Here is a 24,110-nt window from a genome sequence, read left to right on the forward strand (position 1 = left end):
AATTTCATCCAGCATCTTGCATTAGGGAAATGATTTCTGCTCTCATTTTTCTCTTTCTACCGTACTCCCTTCGTTTATACCCGTCGATTCTCTTTATTCAATCTAATAGCTAGAAGAAAATGAAGAACATAGAGAAAAATGAAGTGCAGACATCAAAGGAGGCCAAACGAGGAGCCGATTATCACGAGAACCTGAAATCTTATTTTATATATACATCTTTCGGAAGTAGGCTGATAAATTTTGTTATCAACATGATGAGAAGATTCGAACTTGAAATCTCTTCCAACATTCAAAAGACGAGTACAACTAAACCGACAACTGTTGGTGAAGTAGGGCTTTATTCAGAATATCATTCATTTAACAAAAACACAAAGGGGAAAGGATTTTCCTTTTACATGAAAGTCTACATCTTTTTTTCACCATCGTCAGATATCAATACATTTACAAGTTGCAACTACTTCTGCTTAGACTTGAGTTCCTTCACATATTCTTCAGTGTCCTTCAATGCTTTCCCATAAAGGCTTATTAACTGGAAATGAAAACACAGGTTCTGGTTAGCATGTTCGTAAGAAACTTACTCCGAAAACCTTTTCCACGATGCAAGTATTACTCAATTCTAAGCAAGATTGGAACAAATCGGGAATACCTCGTCAACCTCACAAGGAGTCATAATAAATGGTGGAGACATCATTATGTTATCCCCAGCGACACGTATTAGCATCCCATGCTTCTCGCATTGGGCTCCAAAATATGCACCTACCCCTGTGATGCATATCATCAAGGCATAATATTAATAAAGGAAGCTAAGACAGCCCCGATATTACAGAAACAATTGCTTCTGGTCACCACGCCAGTCAATCAGAAAAACCCACCAGATATCACAAAATAAAACAGCAAATAGCGCAAAAAAACAGTATACACATCTCAGCACACCAGCCCCATAGTGGTTTGTGCATGTAGTTTCTCTGTCCATACTCCATATAAATAATAATTTCTACTGAACGTACTGTAAAACAGGTAGGACTATTGAAGCGGATCTCTTTGATAGGTTTGGACTGCAATCTTATATGCAAATGTAGCTCAATTATACCCAAAAAAATTCCCATAAAAACTATCCATACTAGATGTACTCTACGTCATTTTTCTTTTTAGTGTAAAGATGAGACTTACCCCATTCAGCAGGAAATGGATCATTCGGTGACTTATTGTCTGTGAATTCTGTACCAAGGATCAATCCAGTTCCCCGTATCTGCATAACCGACATAAGGAGTGCCATGTTAATATCATACTGATTGTAGTTTCTCTTTCTGATTTCTGTGGTGCAAAAATATCAAGTAAAAACATGTACCTCCCCTATGATTGGACTATCAGAGAAGGCTTTTACACCATCTTGAAATCTTGGGGCAATGCTCCGTACTTGTTCAACAATATTTCTTTCCCTACAAACAAGTGAAATGTTAATTGCCAAATACCAAGATTGGTGGTCCGCATGAGATCAATGCTGTTTCGTCCAGATTCTAAACATGGTTGGTTCCTTAAAAGTTGGAACCCAGATAACTTTGCTTTTAAATAGTTTGAACCAAGCAAATAAGAACATACTTGTAGATCTTGAGTGTTTCAATTGCAACTGCACAGGCTACGGGGTGTCCAGAATATGTAAACCCGTGAGAAAAAGAACCTGGCACAAAAGAAATCATCTTGTTCAACAATAATACCTTGGAATGGAATTTGATTAGCTTATAGTACCAACATACCAAGCTTGCTGCTTTGAGAGTGTATGACATCTGAAACTTCTGGGCTCACAAGAACAGCGCCAATTGGCATATATGCAGAAGAAAGAGCCTGGAACATCCAACAACTCAGCAATGAGGAAACAAATATTTCTGTACGATGTGAGAGTGCAGTTCTGTATTTGTAGTTTTGTACATAGTTTCATTTTTACCTTTGCCACAGACACAAGGTCTGGTTTAATGTTGTATTTGTCACACCCATACATGTAGCCAAGCCTTCCAAATGCACAGATTACCTTAAGAAGTAAAGAAATAAAGCCTAAGCTTAACAACCAACATATAAAGCTGGCTTGAAAGATCAGTTTACATTAAGGAAAAGAATTCCATATACCTCGTCGGCAATAAATAGAATGTCATATTTCTTCACAACAGCTTGAACCTGCATCAAATAGGAAATGCTTGTCCATTACAAAGATTGAGAGCGACAGAGTCGTGTCTGTTCTGAATGAAACAACACATTAAAGCTTGCAATCATCCAGTAGCAGTAATTCCCATAATGAATTAAATCAACACAAAGCAGGACAAGTATAAACCAAGTATGGGATGAAGTATGAATCACTTAAAAGATATATTTCAGCTCATCTCACTGTAGTGGACTTGATAACATGAATGGTTCAGTGAAAACAACTTATATAATCGGCTTTATAGACACTAACACAGTAGGCCCAACCCAGCTAATAGTACAACAGTTTTAGAATAGCCTATACACATCAGGTGACAAAACCAAAACGGCATTAAATTTAAAATGAAGCTTGAGCTCAGACACCTATTGTGATAACTAAGTACATCTAGTGAAGCATTTGCAGTACTGTTCAGTTTGTAACACAATGTGCAAAAGCTCACCTTTTCAAAATAAGTTGCAGGTGGAGTTATAACACCGCCTGCGCCCATGACAGGTTCAGCAATGAACGCAGCAATCTGAAAGTAGCAAACACACCGGCTCAAAAACACAAAGTACCCTCGGAATTTCAAGATTTTGAACAATTCACCTGAATAACTTACCGTCTCTGGTCCCTCTTTGAGGATAAGATTTTCCAAATTGTTGGCTAATCTTGTAGAGAACTCTTCTTCTGTCTCACCTGGCATATATCAAGCTAAAACTTTAATAAAATCAGTCACAGTTAAATCTCAAAGATTAGATCAGTGTAAAAATAGACCTGGAAGGTGATGGCGCCAATAATGTGGGCAGTCAGTGTGCAATACAAATGGAGCTGGAAGATCAAACTTTTGATGCAAAGCAGGGAGGCTGTGAAAAAAGAATTTAGAGTCAATGGACTGAAGGATGATTTTTCGTGCAAAATTCTCAAGAATATTTATCCTACCCAGAAAGACTTGCGGCTATTAAAGTTGAACCATGGTACCTGTTAGGATGAAAAGGCAACATCAAAGGACTGGTTACAATAACTGAAGCAAATAAAGAGAAAACAAAAGGAGTTGAGAAAGTTGAAAATACGATTTATGTCGAGCTATGAATTTCTTTTTATCTGGGCGTCCAAGTGCATTATTATAATACCAAACCAGCTTCACCTACAAAGCAAATATTTCAAATAGTTAAAAAGACCTGTGATAACCAAACTGGATATTAATTTCTATAATATCATTTTTGAACTCCTGAATAAACAAAGCAGTTCAACTGGTTACGTTCACATGAATTGGGTATTCAGGCAACTCAGATATCTTCAAACTTTGCAGAGTTCATAAGCTTTTCAGATTTTGAACTTTCCTTTGATAATTACATGGAAATCAAATTGAACAAGTATAAATAATTGTTTCATCTAAGATGGAAAAGTGAATTTTGATTGAAGTTACATTTTACATACTTTTACATGACACTAAACTTCAACTAATTGTTGAGAGAATAATTAATCAATTAATACAATGCATTTGGACGAAGTAGCCAAATTGGAGGACTTCGATATCTTTCTTATTGGCATGAAGCAGAACTATGAAATTGGAAACTGTAATCAAATTAATTTCTTCTACGATTGAATCAAACCTGAGTATCATTGGCTTCAGATCCACTATTAGTAAAGAAGGCTTTTGCCATTTTTGTAGCTGTAAAAGTTTCTAGAAGTTCTTTTGCCAAGTCCTGTAAAAGAAAATATGTTGCTGAATATCACATGCAGGCATTTTAAGAATGTATCCATTAAACTATGTGGAACAGAAAATAATGAATCTAGAATTGCATATTAATATAAAAGAAACTAGGAAGTAAAGAAACAAAATGAATACCAAAGATGGTCTAGTAGTACGATTCCAAAATGAGTGGTAAAATGGCAAGGTATTCAACTGTTTAGTTGCAGCCGCAACCAGTTGAGGTTCATTTCCACCTGCAAGTTTAAACAATAAAAATATTTGAATTCAAGTAATTTATTCAACATATCTACTTTTACACAAATACACATAACAAACTTACAATAGTGAGGTCAGGAAAAGCTACAATAAGATAACAGGGGTAGATTAGGATAAAGGCTAATAAAGGAGGTCAAAGATACTAGTGCAAATAGTCTGATTCAAGAGCAGAGTGCGCAAGAAAGCAGTAAATACAAGTCTAAGAGAGGGCGACGGTATTCTAAGATACTTAATCCACATTATCACTGCAAAATATAAGCATACTCGAGACTTCTTACCTTTTTCTATTTCATTTTTTTTTAATAGTAATAATAAAAGCTGAGGAATATGAGAAGTTAAGTTTGGTTGTGAGCCATGACACTCCTTAAGAAGTAAAGAGGAAGATGCAAGCTTCAAGCTGAAGAACAAAAATAATGGGAAACAAATCTTTCACACCTAATGCTGTGCACCATAGACCCGCAAGAGCATCAAGATACTTCTTCCCATTGCTGTCATAAGCATAGCTACCCTGATACCAAGAATGAAAAACATTCAATGACTTCAAAAAAAATCAACTTTGAAAATAAGAAGTACATACAATAATATAAACCAGAGTTAATCCTATTTTCACAGAGATACCTCAGACTTTTCTATAATCAAAGGATGCAAATCAGTACTCTGCCACCCAGGTGTGAAGGGTGCAAGCATATCATGGCCCTTGAACCTGAGAAAATCAATATTTGTCAACAACAAAGCTGTGACAAATTGGATTATATTGTGCACACACGTAAATGTATAGGCTATTATGCATGTACACTAATTAATACAGTGAAGATGCAGAACAGCAAATGCATGAAATACACATGATCATATACAAAATAAAAGTATCCTGAAAGGGGGATTACTGTGTAGATTGTTGATGATAGAACACCACCTACCCGAGGCCTTTTTCAACAGTTGTTGGTTCTTCCTTTTGCACAGATGACCCTGTACTATAGGACCGGGCCAGAAAGGGAACCATAAAGAGATGCTCCTGTGGACTTCTAGATACAGCAGCATATTTTGTAGATGAAACAAGCTGTAAACAAGAAAGATGGAAATTATTGAAACTTCTCCAAATGTGTAGTGAGTGTGTGTCTGATCATATGTATAAAACTCGCCATCACGAATGGGGCGTTAACTTGTGAGAAAAATAAACTTTCAATCTTTATGAGCAGTTTAGAAGTAACAAAGAAAATGGGAAGGCCATCTCGGCATTAACAAGTAACACTTTATGAGAGGTTATATCAGCCGGTGCAGTTAGTTATATGTTTCACATGTTTCCTGGCTCCAAATACTTAAAACTAAAAATTTGATTTATCTTCCTTTACAATATTTACTCAGCAACAAAATGGCTTTTAGAACTGAATAGGAAAAAGCAAAAATATAGTCATATAAACATAACACGCGCATAAAAGGCACGGCCAGCGATAAATTTAAGAAACAAACCTAAATTACAACGTTACTTTGATCCCAACTTCAACTGTACAAAATGGCAATTAAAAACGAGTTTGAGATACTCAGTTAAAGTCCTTATTTTTTCCCAGCATTTTCTCAAAGTTCACATGCAAGTAGTGAAGTGGAAAGTCACAGGAGGGATCTCCCCCCCCCCCCCCCCCTTTTTTTTTATTAATTATAAGTTGATCCACAAAGGCAGGAAGAAACACAAAGCTTCAAGCATTCGGATAAGGCATAAAAAGTCGAAGAAAATCAAAAGGGTAACTGAATTTTAGCTTTTCCAACATTTCAGCAAAGAAACGTAGACTTCAAGCAGGAAAAGGCATCAACAAACAAACTGATCAAACCAGAAAGATCAAAACTTTATCAAAAATCTACAAAATGAAATGATCAAACCAGCAATCATACTCGCACAACTTGTTCTTCAATCTGCGGTTTCCAGAACATATCAATCAGAAAACACATACAGGAAGATGTAATCCAAAAAAAAACCAAACGGGTATTCGGGATTAAAGATTTGATACCTGGGTTCTGAGATTGGATCGAAGAAAACGGCTGATCCCCATCTTTTGAAATTACTTTTATCTTCCCCAGCAAAACATGCAAAGGAGAAGCAGAGTGTTCTTCAGTGACTGAGAGGCTGTGAGTGCCTTTGGTGACGGGTCGGTCTTTTCAATACTGAAGCGAACTTGAATATTTACACTGTTAGCTAACTTGCTTACATTTAGGACTACTTTATTTTTACAAAAAAGAAAAACAAATTAGTATTATTGGAGAAGTTCCCACAATTTCTTCGTGTATGATTTGGAGAATTTATTGAATTCTTCACACCTGAACATGAATATTAGAAACTAAAATTGCATTTTAAAAACAAGATTTAAACAAAGATTTGGAACTCCAGATTTAACCGACTATGTTTTGCCTACTATTTTGTGGAGGTGAAAATCTGCCATAGTATGTGGTGGGATACCTCATAAAAATTATTTTCTCCCATTTTATTAATGTTTTAAATAGTACTAATAAAAATAATGTAAGTTTTGAACACATGATAAAGAACGCAAAAGACGTAAGGCATTAGAATATAAATCAATTATTCATCAGATATTGTATTTTATGTCACAATGACTCAAACATTTGTCATCTTTCCCCTTCATTATCTTCTTCAATATCAAAACAATAGGATAGTGGTATTAACACACTTTTTTTTACTTCTGACTCTTTTTTTTTTTTTTCGACCGTCAGGGCCGAATGAATTAAAAAAAAATCAACAGTCAAATTAACAAAAACATGTGAATAGTAAAAATAGTATGCGAATAGTACTATCCAACAAATATGTGCATTTTTCATTTGGTTTCCCTCAAAATATCCGAGGAGCATTTGCATTTTTGCGTTTCATCCTGTTTCACATATGCTTTTTGGGGTCAATGTCGCGTTTCATTGTTTTAAGGTTTGTGGTGTTTGATCCGAATGCCCCAACTGCCCGTGCTCGAACAACATATACGATAGGGGACACAAATGCAAATTCACCCACTCCCTCGTGACATATCAACCTACAACATGTCTCTGTCTCAATCAATTACATACTACTATGCGTTGAACTTTTTGTGCACAGTAATGTTTTATGCGTTAAACTTTTATGCATTGTAATGTGTTATAAATTTTTACGCATTGTATAGTAGTGCAACATTTTGTTTAACTTTTGTAACGCGACATTTTCATTCATTGAAGTCTTTCTCGCTCTAGTGGCTCCTGTTTATAACCAGGCACCAAGACAACCAAAGGAGAATAGTAACACATATTTTTCCATTTGGTTCATGGGATCTGGCAATGAGTCGTTTTAGAAAAAATAATGTCACGGAGACTAAATTTATGAACAAAGTTTTGAAAACTAAAGGACATAAAAATTAATTATTAGTTTATTACTTACACGTCGATAAACATGTTTATTCTTATTGGTGATATATCATTTAGTTTGTAAATTTAGTCTCTAAATTTCTTCATAGTATTACCCTTTTAGAAAAGCCTTCTGGTCCATTTTTCTATATTTGTAGCAAACGTCCAAGCCTGATAATGGAGTTGTTTGATGGGGATAATATAAACAATATAATTAAACAAAAATTTATATATGAGAGCATTAAACAACATTATCATGTGGATAATCTAAACTATAACCAAAGTTTAAAATATTAACGAAACTGTTGATATTTTCATTGAAATATCAAAAAAAGTAAGGATCCATATGGAAAATGTGGTGAAATACAAACTTCATTCTATATCAACAAAATATAGGAAAATCAATGAAGATCGATGATATTTACCGATTCACTGCAGAAATTTTTTCGAAACCAACTACATATTTCGAACTTTTGAATTTTTTTTGAGAAATTTTTCTTTAAATGCGACTAAATCTGAATGAGTTGATATAGCAAACATTGCTAGTTTCCATAATTTCCATTGAAGTAAATCCATATCGATATCAGCATCAATATTTTCATAAATTTGTTGAGGTGGGAGATTTGAATGTGAAATCTTATCCAATATTAAGTGGCCATATTTTTTAATAATCGAACAATGTCGTATCATAAACTCTCGTAAATCCTTTTCAAAACATAAAAACACTTGTAAATCATCCTTAAGTTTGTCAAAGCCAATGGAACTTGCTGAAAATTATTTATCACGCGTATTTCTATAGGGAACTGTTATTGGTACTTTAAAAATATCATTTGACACTCATCGTCTTTTTCTTTCTAAATATATAAAGTTTAGAATGCTAAATGAGAATTTTGAAGTGCTAATAACAATTATTTGTCTATAAATCATTATATTTTGGGTTAAGCAAAGAAGATGGCAAAAGAATGGGAGGAATCTGCATTTGCCTTGGAATTGAATTGTAATTGTTGAAATGAATGCAACAAAATATTGTAAAATTAAATGAGACGCAAATGTTCTAATTATGTTGAGAATAAATTGGAGCACTGGTTCTAACACAATGGTCGAATTGCAGTCTTGGTCTACCAAAAAATGATCAAATTGCAGTGTTGGTTTAAAAATAAAAAATTATTTGAAGTATTTGAATTAACTATTATAATTTTTTTTTCTTCAACACATACTGTATCACAATTTCAAATCCTCCCTTTTCTGATGTAACTTAGTGCATAGAATATCGTTTTTTTTAATGAAAATTAAGGGGGTGTATTCAATTGGGATTTTAAAGGATTTTAATTCTTTTAATGAATCTAGGGGTATTCAATTGGGATTTTAAATGATTCTCTGAAATTTTAGGTGACACACCCCGTCCCGAAGGAGGGCATGCTGGCCGTCACGTGAGAGTGACGTAACCATTTGCACAGTACGGAAGCTTTAATTATACAATTTATAAGTTGATACACCCGAAGGTGCGTCCTAATTTTGTCCAATCTGTCAGAACACCGTCGAATTCCTCGTAGTCACCACACCTTTGTGATTCCTGAACCTGGAGGGGCGCAAAACCAAAATTAAGTGGGTCAGTAAAACAATTCTTTTCCAAATCCAAACATTTCTCAAAACGTTGTAACCCCTCTCCGTAAAACCTGTATACTTTCCCAGAAATGTAAAATATAAATATACATATATATTCTCAAAACTTCATAACTACTATCTCAACATTTTTCTTTATCAATCATGCCATGCCATGTCTAATTCAACAGTTAAGTATGGATGCATCAACAATAATCATATCAGGTGCAAGAAAGTAATCAACCGGAGGCCCTCTAATAGCCTGTACGGTTGAACCTAGAGCTCAAAATCTATCACTCTCACACTCTGCCGGAGTCACTCCGCGTGACCTGTACGGCCTTCTGCACACAAGTTACGCTCTAGTGCTTCTCATAAATCATCTGTGCACATAATCTAAGGTCACCCACCAGTCGGAATCTCACTAACACTCTCGCGACTGGCCTGTCGTACCCACTCCGCGTGGACTGTACGACTAGCATCTACTTGGATCCAAGGCGAGCGTGCGATGCGGTGAATACTATAAGCACTAAACTATGGTGCAGGATTTGAGCTCAATATACATCAACATCATCATAACAGAAATAAATACTCACCTGTGCGTCCACCGCACCATTTCATACATATGCATCATAAATCAATTCTTACCTGTGCGTCCACCGCACCAATTCATACATATGCATCATATATTAATTCATGCATGGCATTTCAACTCACATTTCTATATACTTTTCATATCAATTCTATGCATGGTATTTCACTTCCCGTTTTTCCACATAACTCATATGCATTTCATTTTAAACATATTTTCATTTCAATTCAATTTCTGGGAAACGTCAAGTATATATATATACGGAAAACAAAACTGCCCACTCACCTGGAGTTCGCCCTACAACTCCCTAGCACAATACGCCAAGGAGTCATGACGATCGGCGCCTAAAACAATAATCAATTCCAACCTCAGAATTCATATCGATAGAATATATAACTTATATAAAATACGTCACTACGTAGATCGATCCGGAAGATCTGCCACTCAGATTTTAAATCCATAACTTCCAGAGGTCCACAATATACCTCTAGGACAACTTCCTAAAATTTCATTACCATCCAACGGTCGGATCTCCGTCAATTTCCAAAACTAAGTGACGGTTAACATTTTATATTATGGACTTACAATTCCAATTCCGGAAGATCCGTAACTCGGATTCCCAATCCGTAAGTTCCAATAATCCTCAAATATTACGTATTACAACGTATCAAAGTTTGGTGATGATCCAACGGTCGGATCATCAATTCACATTTTCACCTAATGCGAAAACTATAAAACGTTATTCGAACACCTAACCAACAATCCTTAATAACTTTCTCATATGGTGCTCAATTTGGGTATATGAATATACCACAGTGATCTACTCGACGTCACGGACGTCGACATATTTTTAAAATAATTTTTTACTGTAGAACGCGCCCCCACGCGCCAAAGAAGGCACGGACCTACGCGCCCCCACGCGCACCTTCTTCTTCCTTGGGTCGCCGGACTGGTTTTTCCGGCGGCCGTTTTTCAAATTGTCATAACTTTGTCATTTCTCAACGAAATCAAGTGATTCAAAAACTAAAGTTGTAGCCCTTGAATAGACAAAGGTAATGGTACCTTGCACAACACCTAGTTCGCCGTGGTTTGGCCGGAAACGGCCTCGAAAGCCTCGGAGGTCGCCGGAAACTGGGTATTTTTCAAATGAGTATAACGTCTTCAATACTCAACTAAATTGAGTGAAACAAAAAGGAAAGTTGTAGTACTTGACGAGACGAAGAGATTGATACCTACCTCGACTCCTAACTCGCAGGGGATTCGCCGGAAAACGCCTCGAAAGCTCCGGCCAAACTTTGAACTTGTCGATCTCCGTGTTCTTAGGTCCAAAAACTTCCAACGAAGCACTCCGAGCTTCGTGGGAACCTCCTAGAGCTCCCTATGATCTTATTTTGGCCTAAAAATCAACAAACACAAAGTTCATGAATAGTGTCATTTCACGGGCTTGAGTTTTCTACGTGAAATCGTGGGAAACCTTACCTGAAAACAATACCAATGTGTTCGTATGGTCCTCACGAACATGATGGTACCTTCCTCATCCTGAAACTGTGAAGTTTTCGAGAGCCTTGGTGTTTGTCCGAGAGTTTGAGAGAGAATGAGGGAGTGTGAGAGTGACTGAGGGAGAGATGAGGAAGAGAGAGAGAAGGAGACAACAAAACGGGAAATGGGGAAGGATTTCAGGAGGTAGGACCCTACCTAAAGTCCAAATACAAAATATTAACACATACAATAATAAATCTAACCCTAGTTTAGGATGTTTTTAGGTAAAACAAATACCAAATTTACGCACCTTAATCCCGTTTAAGGACGTTTCTGTAATTTCACGTCCTCGGAGTTTATAATTCCGGGACGGGCTGTGACATTAGGTGTATTCAATTAGAATTTTAAGATAGTTTATTAAAATCCTTAGAAATCCAGGTATATTCAATTAAGATTTTAAAGAAGTTTATAACATTCCAGGTGTATTCAATTAGAAATTGATTTTAAAGAATTTGAGAAAGTTGAGGAATTAGAGGGAATTGGCGAAATTTCGTAGCGTATTTTAAGCATCCACAAATCTCATCTCTTCCCATGAGATTTTGAGGGAATTGAATCAAAATTTTATTTGGAATCTCTACAAATCAATTAAACTCCATAAAAATCCATGGATTTATAAATCCATTAAAATCTCTCATATTCTCAATTGAATACACCCCCTAAATGTATCCCACATGAAACTGATAAAAATTTATCAAGGATTTTGCTTACTCATATATTTTAAAAAATGGCTCGTTTGAAAGTATTATAAAATGATTGAAAGCTCTTGATGAAAAATATTTTTAATTATCTCTACTAATTAATAAAACACTCATTGTCAACCAAAATCTTATGAAATTACCAATTTAACTCTCTAATTAAAACAAAACATGAATAAGAAATATGGTGTATAAATGTAATTTCACCTAACCAAATTTTTTAAAGCGTCACCTATATGCAATCCTAACATATCTCTAATTAAAATAAAATAAAATAAAAATTTCTCACTCGCACATTCTATATCACTCTCTTCCTCTCTCCTTCTATTTCAAAAACAAAAATAAAAAAAATTCTCACATACTTTATGTGTGCCCATATGCTAGTAAAAAATAATTGAAGTGCATTTTGAAATAAGCTTGATTATGGTATACAACACTTCAAGTGTATTTTTAAAATTTAATTACCTTTTTAATATGAACTATTTTCTAAAATATATATATTTTTTAAATTCAGTTATTTTTAAATTACTTCCAAACACGAAAAAATGTTTACTCGTTTTGTTTTGGAAGGACAAAAGTCGTTCGAAAAATGGAAGGGTAAAAGAGTCACCTTATTTGCCTTTAGAGAGATTTTTCAATATAATCAGTATACAGATTAATATAACACGTATCATTGTACAAATAATAAAATATGTATTATAAAATATTAATAACTTAAAAAATAATTTTCTTCCTTTCGTAAAATAATTGGAGTACTTCCGTCGTAATTAAAAATTTCTCCTGCCTTTCGTCCGAGTCCCACTCCCACTTCACCATCTCTCAGTCGTCGTCGTCTTCTTCTTCTTCTTCTTCTTCTTCTTCTTCCACCCTCCACTGAACCAGAGCATCACCATGGCCACTGCTCCCGCTGAAAATCCCGATATAACCATGACCCAAATCGAAGAAGAAGAACCCCCTCAACAAGAAAGCCCTTATTCCGAACCACCACATTCCCAATCAACAACCCTATCCCTAGACCTCCCTCAAGACCAAGATATCCAACAAAACCCACCTCTCCAATCGCAGCCAAGCCCTAAAGGCAAATCCGATGAATTTCCCGCCCGATCTCCTCGTGGCACCACCACCACCACCACCACCACCACCACCACCACCACCACCACCACCATTACCTTCTACCGCCGGGGGAAGAAGCGAAAGAAGTTGGGTTCGAAGCGGAAAGCCGCCGCTTCGGGGAACAGCAAGGCCCAGCAGAAGCTTCAGACCCAGAGAGAGATCCTAAATCCAATTCCCTTCGTGCCCCGCCAAAAATCTCGACTTTGAGAAGCACGAGAAGCTGTTGAAGCGGCTCAACCTGTGGGACTTCGTCCACGTCGAGTTTGATCGGAATCTTCGGGTTGATCTTCTCGCTGAGTTAATTTCCAGTTTCAACCCTACCCAGCGGGGCAGCTACGTCAATGGGTCAAGGGTTAAGGTCAACCGGGCCGACTTGGCCCGGGCCTTGAAGCTTCCTTCAAAACCGGTGAAGAAGGGTGGTGCTGTGGCAGTAGCGGATGGTGCTGAGGACCCTCCTGCAGAGGCTGCTTCCGAGGAGTCCATAGCTTTTATCGAAGAATTGGTATCGAATTGGGTGCTTTTGCACGAGGATACATGGATGATGCCGAGCGAGGTGCTGAATTGGACTAAGGCAATCAAAGAGGGGCAGTTTGTGAAGGTGGATTGGGCCGGTTTGATTTGGTTCATGGTGGAGAAGGAGTTGGCTCAGGCCCCTAAATTGGTGGATTGTTACTATGCGTCGCATTTGCAGTGTTTGATAAAATCACAGCACGCGAGGTTCCTTATGGTGAAGGAACAAGAGACTCCTCAGTTTGATATTAATGCTGTTGATGTTGATGCGGTTGATGTCGATGCAAAAGTGGAAGAAGAGGAGGAGGAAGAGGATGGTAGCGGGGATGTAAAAATGGGTGGGGAGGATGATTTACATGGACGTGGCGGATTGGAAGAGCACAACATTGAATTATGCCTTGGCCAAGACAATGTGGATACAGATGACTTTAGGCAAGAGCAAGACAATGTGGATAGTATGGATGTTAGGCAAGAGCAAGGCATTGTGGATAGAGCTGATATTAGGCAGGACAATGTGGATAGAACTGATGTTGGGCAAGAAAACCTCGAGAAATCTGGTGTCGAGAAGGAGCAAGTTGGGGTTGAGGTTGTAATGGATTTTGAAGAATGTAAGGTGGAAGAGCCTGGCCAATGGTTTTTGGGTGGGCAGGGCAGTGCAAGTGAACCTGTTTTGCAGCGGTGTAATCTTGGTGGAGTTAATTTGGGTTGTGGGGAGAAGGGGAAAAAAGATATGGAGTTTTTTGAAGGAATAGATGAAGAAGGAAACGAAGAGGAAGTAGAAGAAGAAGAGGAGGAGGAGGAGGAGGAGGAGCAGGAGGAGGGAGATTTTCACCTTTCACTTAAGGATAGGCCTTTAGAGGGTTTGGCGTCCGGTAGTCTTATTCATCCAATGGAAGTAGCACATAACCCTCTTAGTTTAGATATGTCAATGGGCGATCAGTTTGCTGGGGAGTTTCTTTCTTCAAGGGACGATAGTCGAATGCATCCTGGTAGTTCCTCATTTTTTGGAAGTGGTGGTCTTGAGAGAGAGCTTGTCCATGAAAATGATAACTCTTCTCATCATCCTCTCAATGGTAATAAGCGGTTGAGGATGGGTGGCCCTTGGGATGGTAAGGTGTCAGGTGGTGACTTTGATTCGTGCGTGGAGCAAGTGCAGCACTGGATGGAAAAGGCTAAGATGGTGTATGCGCAGAAAGAACAAGTTTGCGAGCAATCGATGGTTGGCCAGCAGATGTTACTGGATGAGTTACAGCAAAGGGAGGAGGTGATTGGTCACTTGCAGAAGGCCAAGGCTGAAGAGCAGCATAAGAGAAAAATGGAAATGTATCGGCTTGAGCGTGAACTACATGTAATGGGGAATCTCTTGGATGGCTATAGGAAGGCTTTAAAGGAAACACAAAAAGCATTTGCTGAATATAGAGCACGTTGTCCACAATCTGATGAGCCACTCTACAGGGATGTTCCTGGGTCAGGTGGTCTTGTTTTGAGCACCATGGAACTGGCGAAGCAACGCCTAAAGAAAGAAGAAGAGGAAAGGATGACTCGTCTGGTACTTGAAAAACAGATTAAGGACTTTGAAGCTGGGTGGATTAGCAAATTTGAACCACACCCGAAGAGTGTTGAATTACTGAGTAACAGGTTGCAAGATGTAGAGTTGGAAGTGAAACTTCTTATTGAACAGATTGCAAAACGGAGGATTCCAGAAATACCAGAATCTGCTCCAAATGAAAATGAATGATGCTTGGTGAGTCATCTGATTGTGCTTCCAGTACGCATGTTGTCTTAGTAAGTTATTTGATGCAACTAGGAGTCATGTTTTGATGCAGTCTCACTCCGTATAATCTGATTAATAGAGTATATAGCTAAACGTACTTCTGAGATCTTAGTATTCAAAATTTATTTGATTATCATGGTGGCTGTATTGGGAATTAATTTTTCATAAATGATTTTCCGTAGTTCCCTGGCATCTGTATCTCTCTATGACACTACAACCTTATTGTACTTCGATTTATAAATTAAAGTAAAAAGAGTAGATTGAAACATGGCACAACTCTAACTTTCCATTCCTTCTACATCAACACAATCCCTGATGGAGATAAACACCAATACTTTTCATGCTGGACACCGAACTGTTTTAAGATCATATCAATCGGTGAAGGTTCAGGGGTGGGACAAGATGTTGTGGAGTGGAGAATTTCTTTACATGGAGAGAGATATGATGTCCACAACTCCTCTTGAGTAGCTTTTTATCTGGATATTTTCTATTCGGAAACTTTGTCTGTAGACTGTAGCTAACTTGATAAAAGAGAGGATGATTTAAGTGAAGTTGTGATCTATGTGCAAAAGGTTGCAGTATTGATTGTCATCGTTTGGTGCATGGTCCGCTGGCATGGGGTTGGTTGTCGCTTTTTCTTCCTGTGCTTGGAGATTGAAAATAAATTTTAGTTCAAGACAGATAAGGTTCATTGACGAATGTTTTTCAGTTCTTACATTCTCCTATTGCTTTGGCAGGCGTCGACGGTTAGAAGAAAACAAAGCTTGGGTCAATATGAATGTTTAGTATTTTAATAATCCAAGTGGAAATTATAGCTCTAGTAGTGGCGGTAGCCCTGGCCCTTGAACATTGATGCTGTTGATCCCTTTTTGGCATTGAACTTTCTTATATAATCATCTCGATAGAAAAGGTGGCATAATGTATCGTAATGTTTTATTGCCCAGAAAATTAGTGGTAGTTGTTCTGACTTACTGTCTAAACTAGAAACTGCCCTGAGTGATGATAAATGCTTAGCCATGACTTTACTTTCACATTCGAATTCTGTAACAAGATTTTGAGGAAGCTAATAATTGATTTTTAATTCGTGAATACCTGATTAGTTTTTAATGACTTCATCACATGATGGATTTTTATTCAGGTTACAGTTCTGCAAACGTATGCTAGAAAGCCTGGTGCATCGATTGACGGGATTTGGAGGCAATATACAAGGAAGATCAGTGTTTTTTGCAGTGTTTGTTGCTGACATTAGCCTCTTCCTTGACTGGTAGTCAGTCGGCTTTATATTGTAGGTCATGTAGCAGCTCGTACTGGATCGGTAGTAAGTATATTTGAAGCTTTTGCACATCAGGATATGATTCTCAATGCCAATGAATGATAAACAAGCTGCTTAAGTTATCCTGGTTTCCGCATCATTTGTGTAAGATTAGAAGCATTTGTATTGGTCTTTTTATATCTATCCAGGACCCCATTTTGGCAGGGCCCTGGTCTTTGTAAAGGCTTTCCACCTGAGTTATGAGCCATTGAAATCGATCTATCTTGCCTGCCGGAAACCATAATATACACGATGATCATACTTGTGTCTTGCGAGTAGGATTCGCTTTTACTCTGTTTATCCATTGTGTTTATAATCCAGCATTGAACCGGCTTGATCTGCTGGACCGATGCCTTATAAACTGTTAACGCAATATAATTTGTGGATAAACCGCGGGCTGATCCGTTCATGTTTTGTGTATAAAATTCCCTCAAAATATCGCAGAACACGGATAAAATCTTCCGATTATGTTAAATGGATAAAATTCCCTCAAAATATCCGAGAACATGAAGAACATCCTGACTGCAGTCGCTGCACTACGTCAGCCTTTCTCTGCATGCGCATACCAGTCCCATGCAAGCGTGCTTATCAGTGAGAGGCTGATGCAGCGACCGCTCGCAGAAGTTCTCAAGCGCATGGCGCGTTTCATCAGAGGGGCTCTAGACCACACAGCATCGGTAAATTGAAGTCACAACCCGAGCGATGGTGAATGTCGGGAATTGTGTTGAGCAAATCAGTAAGACATGCAGAATATAGGGAGGTGGGGGGTCGGGATAAATCCAGAAAATATACATCTACATGCTCCATCTCAAATAGTGGGAAAGATACGATAATAAATTAAAATTCAGAGCATAAATGGAGCTCTGTAACATAAAATCTTTGCCTACAATGTCAAGAAAGTGCAAGAAACATTTCTACGATCGCTTCATTTACAAACCTCAGGTAGAGCCGGTGTGTTGAACCAGAATTTCATTGAAGAAACTGCTTGAACCCCATGCGAGAACTCTGTTAGCGACAATCTCAAGCAGCCAGGTTGCAAGGAACAAGGTTGGCTCGACTTTCATGCTCCTCCACTACACAATCCTGGCAAGGAGGAAGAGATTAACATGCACCTGTTTCAGTCGCTTAACACTATTTTGAACCAGGCCAAAAAGAAGAGTTGTTCTCAAAACCCCCCGGAATAAACACAGGAAGCTGGTTTGAGGTAGAATCACGTCTGAATCTGGATTCCCTAGGCAAGTTCAGCCCTGCCCTCTCTTGGCCCTCTCTTGAACCCAAATCCCTTTCATTTCTCAAATTATCCCTCACTGGTACACTCAAAAGCGGGCCACCAAAGAATATAGAATCCCCTGTGTACATCAGTTTCTCTGCTACTTGTGCTGGAGGCTTTGCTACAGAAGATGAAGGCACCTGTGGCGGAATAACTGGTCTTCTACTATGGCTTGCTTCTGCATTAGGATTTGAAAATCCTGTTTGTATGGATGACCGGTTTCGAGCTTCAGAAGCCGACACAGGAACTGAGACGTATCGCCCTGCTTCTTGGTCCCAAACAACAGATGTCCTTCGGACATCCCTGAAAAGAGAAGTAGGTGGAGCTGAAAGCAGCATTGAATCAGTAGTACTTCCCCTCTGCATAATTGGAGCTGAAAGTTGTAACGGATCAGCTGTACTTCCCCTCTGCATGATCCTTTCATCAAATCCCGTAGTACTTCCCCTCTGCATAATTGGAGCTGAAAGTTGTAACGGATCAGCTGTACTTCCCCTCTGCATGATCCTTTCATCAAATCCCATGCTGACATTAGGCAATGTTGCCTTGGCAGTTAATGGACGGTCAGGAACTAAGCTGGGGACTGAAGTGGCAGAGCTAAAACGTCCCACACCCAGAGCCTGTGGCAGAGGGCTAAGTGTGACTGCTTCTTGAACATGGGTCGGACTACTGAAGCTACTTACGCTTTGAGTCCCAGTTTCATACTCATCTCGGCTACCTTGACTTGGAGCATAGGAATTTCTTGACAACCTCAGATCATTCTTCATCTCTTTATTTGCCCCCGTATCAGTGCTTAAACTACTCCGCACACTCATATTGCCACTTGAACTGAGTTCAAGATCAGGTTTATCCAGTGGTCGTAGAACGGAGGATGATGCCCTGGCCTTGGCTGCTGCTCTCATGGCCTCAGTGGAATCCAATTTTGCAAGCTTCCAAGCACTAATGCGGACAGGCCTTTTAGGACCTTTTTGCTCTCTTTCTGTAGTTCCAGCTGCGTCTGGATCAATAGTTGATGGGACCATTCCAGGCTCCAAATGTGGTACAACTTCCTCCTAATGTAGCAAAGCTTGTGTCAAGTATAAAATATATATAAAGTTTTTCTTCTTACATAGTGAACTTGAAAAATAAAAAATAGAAGTATCAAACTGAAGACTGGAAACGTAGTAGTGGGTCAATGCTGTAAACCCATTCTTATAAGCCACTAAAGGAGGACTGACAAATTATGGAGAAAGGAAGAAGATTTGAAAGGCTAGACAACGTCACAACGGTAAGACATTTTAGAAAAAGAGTTGTTCCTTACAAGATAAATGAAAATCGTTAATTGTACTATTTAAGTCATCATCTGGATCCAGATTATAAATCCTCATACTTGAAATTGGACATGAAAATTAACTTGTTTTATGTAAGTTCAAAAAGGGCCCTTGTTAGATCGCCACTACATTGATATAGAGAAATAGTAGGAAACAAAGGAGAAAAGACCAAAGTTTCGGAATTACAAAAATCTATGTGAAGAACCTTATAAAAAATGTCGACAAAAAACACAGCATGCTCAAACCTCAAACTATAATGACCTAGGCAAGTTATGAAAGACATTGCAGATTTAATTTACATCCCAAATTTTCTTGGCAAAGGTGAGAATAAAGGGGTTGCTGAAATAAAAGAACTTCAAAATGAGAAAGAGAGAATTTTAACCAATCGACAAAGCTCCAGCCCAATTCTATCTTAAGACTGGGGAGATGAGTAACTATGTTTTAGAAAATTAATCCAATGAGCAAGGATATTAGAAGTTTTTAAGTGGGCACACCAATATAAAACTGTTCCAATAAATGTAAACCAAGATAATAAAGTGAATACTAAAGTACCTGATAATCCACAAATACTCTGGGAGGGGTACACCATGCACCCTTGTATTGCAGACCTAAAGAACTTCCTCCACTCAAGCCAGTGGTAGCCGATCCTGTTGGGGAGTGCATGTAATTTTGGAAAGCCTCATCAACAGATGTTCCTCCAGGTGCCTCACTCATCGCTCGCATCGCCACAACATACTCATAGGTTGTAATACCCTAATTCAAATTCAAAACATAAGATTAATTCACTTAAGCCCCACTATGGCTAACTTTCGCATCATGAAAAATGAATTCAACGAAAAGGCACTGACCTTCCTAATAAGTATCATGTGGAAGAAGAACAGTTCGCAAAGTGGAACACATGCCAGCATAGAAACTGCAGTGCATACAGCCTACAGAAATGAGAACCAACGTCAACAGAGGATTTCTTTACAATTGATACCAGAAAAATATTAGGAAGCTAACTTTAGTTTAAAGCATTTAAAATATAATACGTACCACAACCGTTGCAAATGGGGGACGTGTGAAACCATTTCCAAGTCTATCAATAATTTCTGCCTCCATGTTTGTCTTATTAACAAAGCAGCGCACCAGGACAGCAATACCAACTCCAGCTTCAATAACAAGCTGAACCGAAATGGGGGGAGACAGAGAGCATCTTAGTATCAAAGATTAAAAATGTATATAATAATTATCGGACTGCAATACCTACCCAAAGAAGACTGGTGGCCATCAAACATATAAAAGTCATGTAATTTTTGTGTCCGACGCAATTGTTAAGCCACTGCAGCCATGTATATATTGAGGTTACTTTAAGAGAGGATTTTAAAAAATGCCAACCAAAAACAAGTTGCAGAAGATCTGCCCATATGGAGCACTTGAAGCAACAAGAAAAATACCCGACAGTGGTGATCAAACCCATCCACGCATTTATCACAACTTCTACAGTGTTTGCTGAACTTGCGGACCTGCAACATGAAAAATATTCATGGGTAATAAAAAATAATATTTAAACAAGTCAACTGGCAATAATCTATTGAGGGGGAGTATGAGATCATAACTTTAAACCCTTCTATAGCTTTTTCTTTGGAAACGAAGCAGATTCACAACTTCCCATACAATAATTTAGGAGTATGTAGCTTTATAAAGAAACACATGAGAAACTAAAAAGACTAGAACTGATGAATCTTTAAATTGAGAAATTATGATACTACGTTTGTAAAAATGCCATACCTCAGCATTGCACAATGTGCAGAACAAAGCATCTTCACCACCCTGATTCTCAGTTGCCCCTTCCTGTGGTTTGCGGCAATCTTCGTGTACAAACAACGCACAGCAAATTCCTCCAATGCAATTCCCAGCTGTGGGTTCTTCCGGAATATTTACAACCCCAAGTTCTCCTACTGACCCTTTCCTACTAGAGTTAGCTCCAGCCAAAGAACTTCTGGAAACTGATGATGGAGAAGAATGGCCTGTGGTGGCTTCATCGAACTTTCTCGGCAAGTCTTTTGCTGATAACCTGTGATTTGGATTGATACCATTTGGAACTCCGTTTCCAAACTTGGACATAATTCCAGGATCTGCAGGGTTTATTGCAGTACATCGAACATAAAGAATGAAGACGAGCAGTGCCTGCAAGGCCATGGAAAGATTATGGGAATAACATCAGGCATACAAGCGATTTCTATATAAAAGAAACGAAAAGAGTTCACATTCTGAATGAATGGCTCAAGAATTGGGCAAAAGGTTAGCGCATTACATAATGTGACTAGCATAGAGAATCAATTTTGGAAGAAACTCTGAAGTCTACAAACTCTATCTAGTTTGGCCCCATCAAATTACTTATCTTTGAAAAAAAAAGTAATCAAATTTGCACCACATATTCGAAAACCTTATAAAGAACGAGCTCTCATCTCCATTGCCAACATCTAGAATAAGAATGATGAAACTTCTCGGAAGCTGACAGGACTCAATCCCATAATACTCAGGTTAGGGACTGAAGGCTAGCTTTTGATTAGTACATAATGTGGATCAGATCACGGAATACATTCAAAAGCAAAGACTAACAGCATTTTTTCCTCCATTGTTTTCCCAACAGACATATCTATAAAGACAATGCATGCGTATAAGATAATGAAATTGTTGGAAAATTTAATATTATTTTTATTATATTAAATTAATTAATTGAATGGAAATTAGAAGTTAAGCCTTTTTGTAGAAATATGTGTCTATCCTAATGAAGAGTTAGCTTTTGACTCTTCATGAATAGTCACATGTTTTCCAAAGATATATCTCAAATTCTATAAATAGGGAAACCCTATAAACATAGAATAATTTTTTCATCATACATATATTCATACATATAGTGCACAAATATTAGAGAGTCCGAGTCCATATGAGAGAGTATTCAACACAATCGTGGTTGATGGAGCCTAGTGATTTGGAGTGCTACTATTACAAGGACATGGTCGTTGTATATTGGGAGACAAGTGCTGATCAACGATGAGCACCGTAGTAGGACGTAAACTTGTCTTAAGGACAAAGTGTCCAACTCTTGTCTCGACCATATTTTCAGGTTTTTCTAATCCATCAGGTCATGTTCATTCAATATTGGTTACTCAAGTGCATGCATTACTTGATATATAATTGTATGAATTATTTCTTAATTTTCTATGTGACTTAATATAGCAATTAGACCCAATTTTTCTAACAAAACTTTACAAACAACGAAATGCTTAATGTACATCACATCAAATCATTTCACTTACCACAGGAGAGTAACCACCAATCAAAACATATTCCCAGATACGGCCTCCAAGGAAGGGAGCAAAGAAAGCATAGAAGGCAACCACTAACAAGCAGAATACAGTAATAGCGCCAACCTGCCAAAATTAAACAACACAGTTTATTTGATAATTCGATGAACTAGTCAGTAAGAAAGCACAACAAATGAAACAAGAAAATGTAATTCAGCGTCCAGAAAACGGGTAGATACATGGACAAGAAGGAAAATTAACAAATTCCACCAAGCTAGGTTCAAGTCTAACAAACATAAACTCGAGCATTCGAGCTTTTCCTTCTGTTTTCGCTTAGTTGGGAACCAAATGGAAAAATTTCATCCCAATATTCCTAACCACAAAGTAAAACCGTACCTCAGGGACCTAACTAACAGTTAGAGCAATAATGTTAGCCAAAAAGATTTGATCTTTTACACAAATTGACAAATCAAAACCCACATTCAGAAATAAAGATCAGATTTTTATTTTCTTGACAAGGCGATATCCCAAACTACTCTAATTCACGGGGAGGGCGCACACTCCCCTGGCCAACCGCCCTAAACCGCGTATGGAGAACCGGGATCCGATAAAGTTCAGCCTTTCTGGGCATAACCCACATCAGCAAGTGGTTTAAGAAGAAATGTAAATACCTGGAAGGTGTGAGCAGGCAGTTGCCATCCATGTTTTCTCACCATAACTGCCCAATTCAGAGCAAACCCACCAAAACCCTAGCTACTACTCCCAAACCCTAGCTACCACTCCCAAACCAGAGAGTGGAGGAGGACTTTTCTTTTTTGGTCAATAGAGGAGGACTAGAAACACAAGAAAAATAAGAGGGAGAGAGAGTGTGTGTTTCCCTCTCTGTAACCCAAAACCCAAAAATAAAATACAATTTTGGAGAACCCCTAAAGGAAATAAAGAAAACTTGGTCTCCTCTAAATTGCCATATAGCCCACAGATAATGCAAATGTTAACCAAAAAACCAAAAGAAAAAATGGTTCAAATCGTTTTGAGAAAAAGGAAAAAAGAAAACCCAGTTGTGGAAATGGAAGGCGGAGGAGGAGGATGAGATTCTGTTGAAAAATGGGTCAAAGAGAAAGAGTGAGAAAAGGAGTAGAACTTGGAATTTGCTGCTGAGGAATTAGCAGATAAAAATGCCAAAAACTAAAATACAGAAAAAGGAGGGGCGTTGACAGATTGAATCCTCAACCATTTTGTGAAGATGTATGTGTAATATCTGTATTAGGTATGCTTTTGGTAGCAAAATATGGTGTTTTGGTGCGTTATATGTGGGTGGACCCCACCACACATACTTTTCTCTCTCATCTCTTCTTCTCCTTTGTCCCTCTCCTCAACTTTACTCTTTATTTCATGTTTTTGTTAGTTTACTTGGCATATTTTACTAGTGATTTTATTTCTTTAATTGTCTTTTAATCACTTTAACAAAGCATCAATTAAATATTTATTCCAATATTATAAGGAACTTCTTTGATTGGGCTTGGCTTATGATGACACCTTTCATGCGAGTAAATTTCACAATGGTAAAAATTGGAAGGTGTGGATTTTAAAAATGT

General features: G+C 37.9%; 2 protein-coding genes, 1 long non-coding RNA gene and 1 pseudogene across 7 annotated transcripts; 1 reads left to right on the top strand and 3 right to left on the bottom strand.

Annotated features, from left to right (window-relative positions):
* Positions 1-319: 319 nt before the first annotated feature.
* On the bottom strand, positions 320-6,310 carry LOC126582849 (vanillin aminotransferase-like). 2 transcript variants are annotated; one of them, XM_050247075.1, is made up of 20 exons: positions 6,143-6,306; positions 6,027-6,047; positions 5,060-5,199; positions 4,761-4,845; positions 4,578-4,650; positions 4,023-4,120; positions 3,787-3,879; positions 3,244-3,317; positions 3,113-3,151; positions 2,948-3,036; positions 2,793-2,869; positions 2,634-2,708; positions 2,122-2,169; positions 1,943-2,026; positions 1,755-1,842; positions 1,600-1,678; positions 1,349-1,439; positions 1,171-1,249; positions 647-762; positions 320-529 (listed from the first exon to the last, which is right to left on the bottom strand). In XM_050247075.1, the coding sequence occupies exons 1-20, from the start codon at positions 6,182-6,184 to the stop codon at positions 455-457; spliced, it is 1,566 nt and encodes a 521-aa protein (XP_050103032.1). In that variant the 5' UTR covers positions 6,185-6,306; the 3' UTR covers positions 320-454. The 2 variants fall into 2 exon arrangements, with proteins under 2 accessions (XP_050103032.1, XP_050103033.1); XM_050247076.1 differs by lacking the exon at positions 6,027-6,047 and having other exon boundaries at positions 6,143-6,310.
* Positions 6,311-8,861: 2,551 nt separating this feature from the next.
* LOC126634232 (uncharacterized) lies at positions 8,862-11,563 on the bottom strand. Of its 4 annotated transcripts, none has more exons than XR_007627254.1 (5): positions 11,492-11,563; positions 11,182-11,393; positions 10,939-11,098; positions 10,765-10,833; positions 8,862-10,046 (listed from the first exon to the last, which is right to left on the bottom strand). It is a non-coding gene; the product is annotated as an uncharacterized LOC126634232 (long non-coding RNA). The 4 variants fall into 4 exon arrangements; XR_007627253.1 differs by having other exon boundaries at positions 8,862-9,090; positions 9,988-10,046; positions 11,182-11,557; XR_007627255.1 differs by having other exon boundaries at positions 8,862-9,090; positions 11,182-11,557.
* Positions 11,564-12,686: 1,123 nt separating this feature from the next.
* On the top strand, positions 12,687-16,945 carry LOC126581961 (uncharacterized; annotated as a pseudogene).
* Positions 16,946-17,458: 513 nt separating this feature from the next.
* Positions 17,459-23,772, bottom strand: LOC126581962 (probable protein S-acyltransferase 19). Its single transcript, XM_050245907.1, has 9 exons — positions 23,187-23,772; positions 22,528-22,641; positions 20,993-21,391; positions 20,659-20,727; positions 20,472-20,543; positions 20,258-20,386; positions 20,071-20,151; positions 19,775-19,975; positions 17,459-18,964 (listed from the first exon to the last, which is right to left on the bottom strand). The coding sequence occupies exons 1-9, from the start codon at positions 23,229-23,231 to the stop codon at positions 17,777-17,779; spliced, it is 2,298 nt and encodes a 765-aa protein (XP_050101864.1). The 5' UTR covers positions 23,232-23,772; the 3' UTR covers positions 17,459-17,776.
* Positions 23,773-24,110: the final 338 nt, after the last annotated feature.

This window comes from Malus sylvestris, chromosome 9 (genome assembly GCF_916048215.2).
Source record: "Malus sylvestris chromosome 9, drMalSylv7.2, whole genome shotgun sequence".
Taxonomy (NCBI): domain Eukaryota; kingdom Viridiplantae; phylum Streptophyta; class Magnoliopsida; order Rosales; family Rosaceae; genus Malus; species Malus sylvestris.

What these genes read in the sequence shown, in the direction of transcription:
- LOC126581962 (XM_050245907.1), bottom strand. Translation starts at nt 23,231, where the DNA reads ATGGTGAGAAAACATGGATGGCAACTGCCTGCTCACACCTTCCAG. An exon ending in GCACATTGTGCAATGCTGAG is followed by an intron (nt 20,728 to 20,992) that starts GTATGGCATTTT and finishes TTCATGTTGCAG; the next exon opens with GTCCGCAAGTTCAGCAAACA. An exon ending in CCCCATTTGCAACGGTTGTG is followed by an intron (nt 20,152 to 20,257) that starts GTACGTATTATA and finishes TCATTTCTGTAG; the next exon opens with GCTGTATGCACTGCAGTTTC.
- LOC126582849 (XM_050247075.1), bottom strand. Translation starts at nt 6,184, where the DNA reads ATGGGGATCAGCCGTTTTCTTCGATCCAATCTCAGAACCCAG. An exon ending in TTGAAGAACAAGTTGTGCGA is followed by an intron (nt 5,200 to 6,026) that starts GTATGATTGCTG and finishes TCTTGTTTACAG; the next exon opens with CTTGTTTCATCTACAAAATA. An exon ending in ATAGTCCAATCATAGGGGAG is followed by an intron (nt 1,250 to 1,348) that starts GTACATGTTTTT and finishes TCGGTTATGCAG; the next exon opens with ATACGGGGAACTGGATTGAT.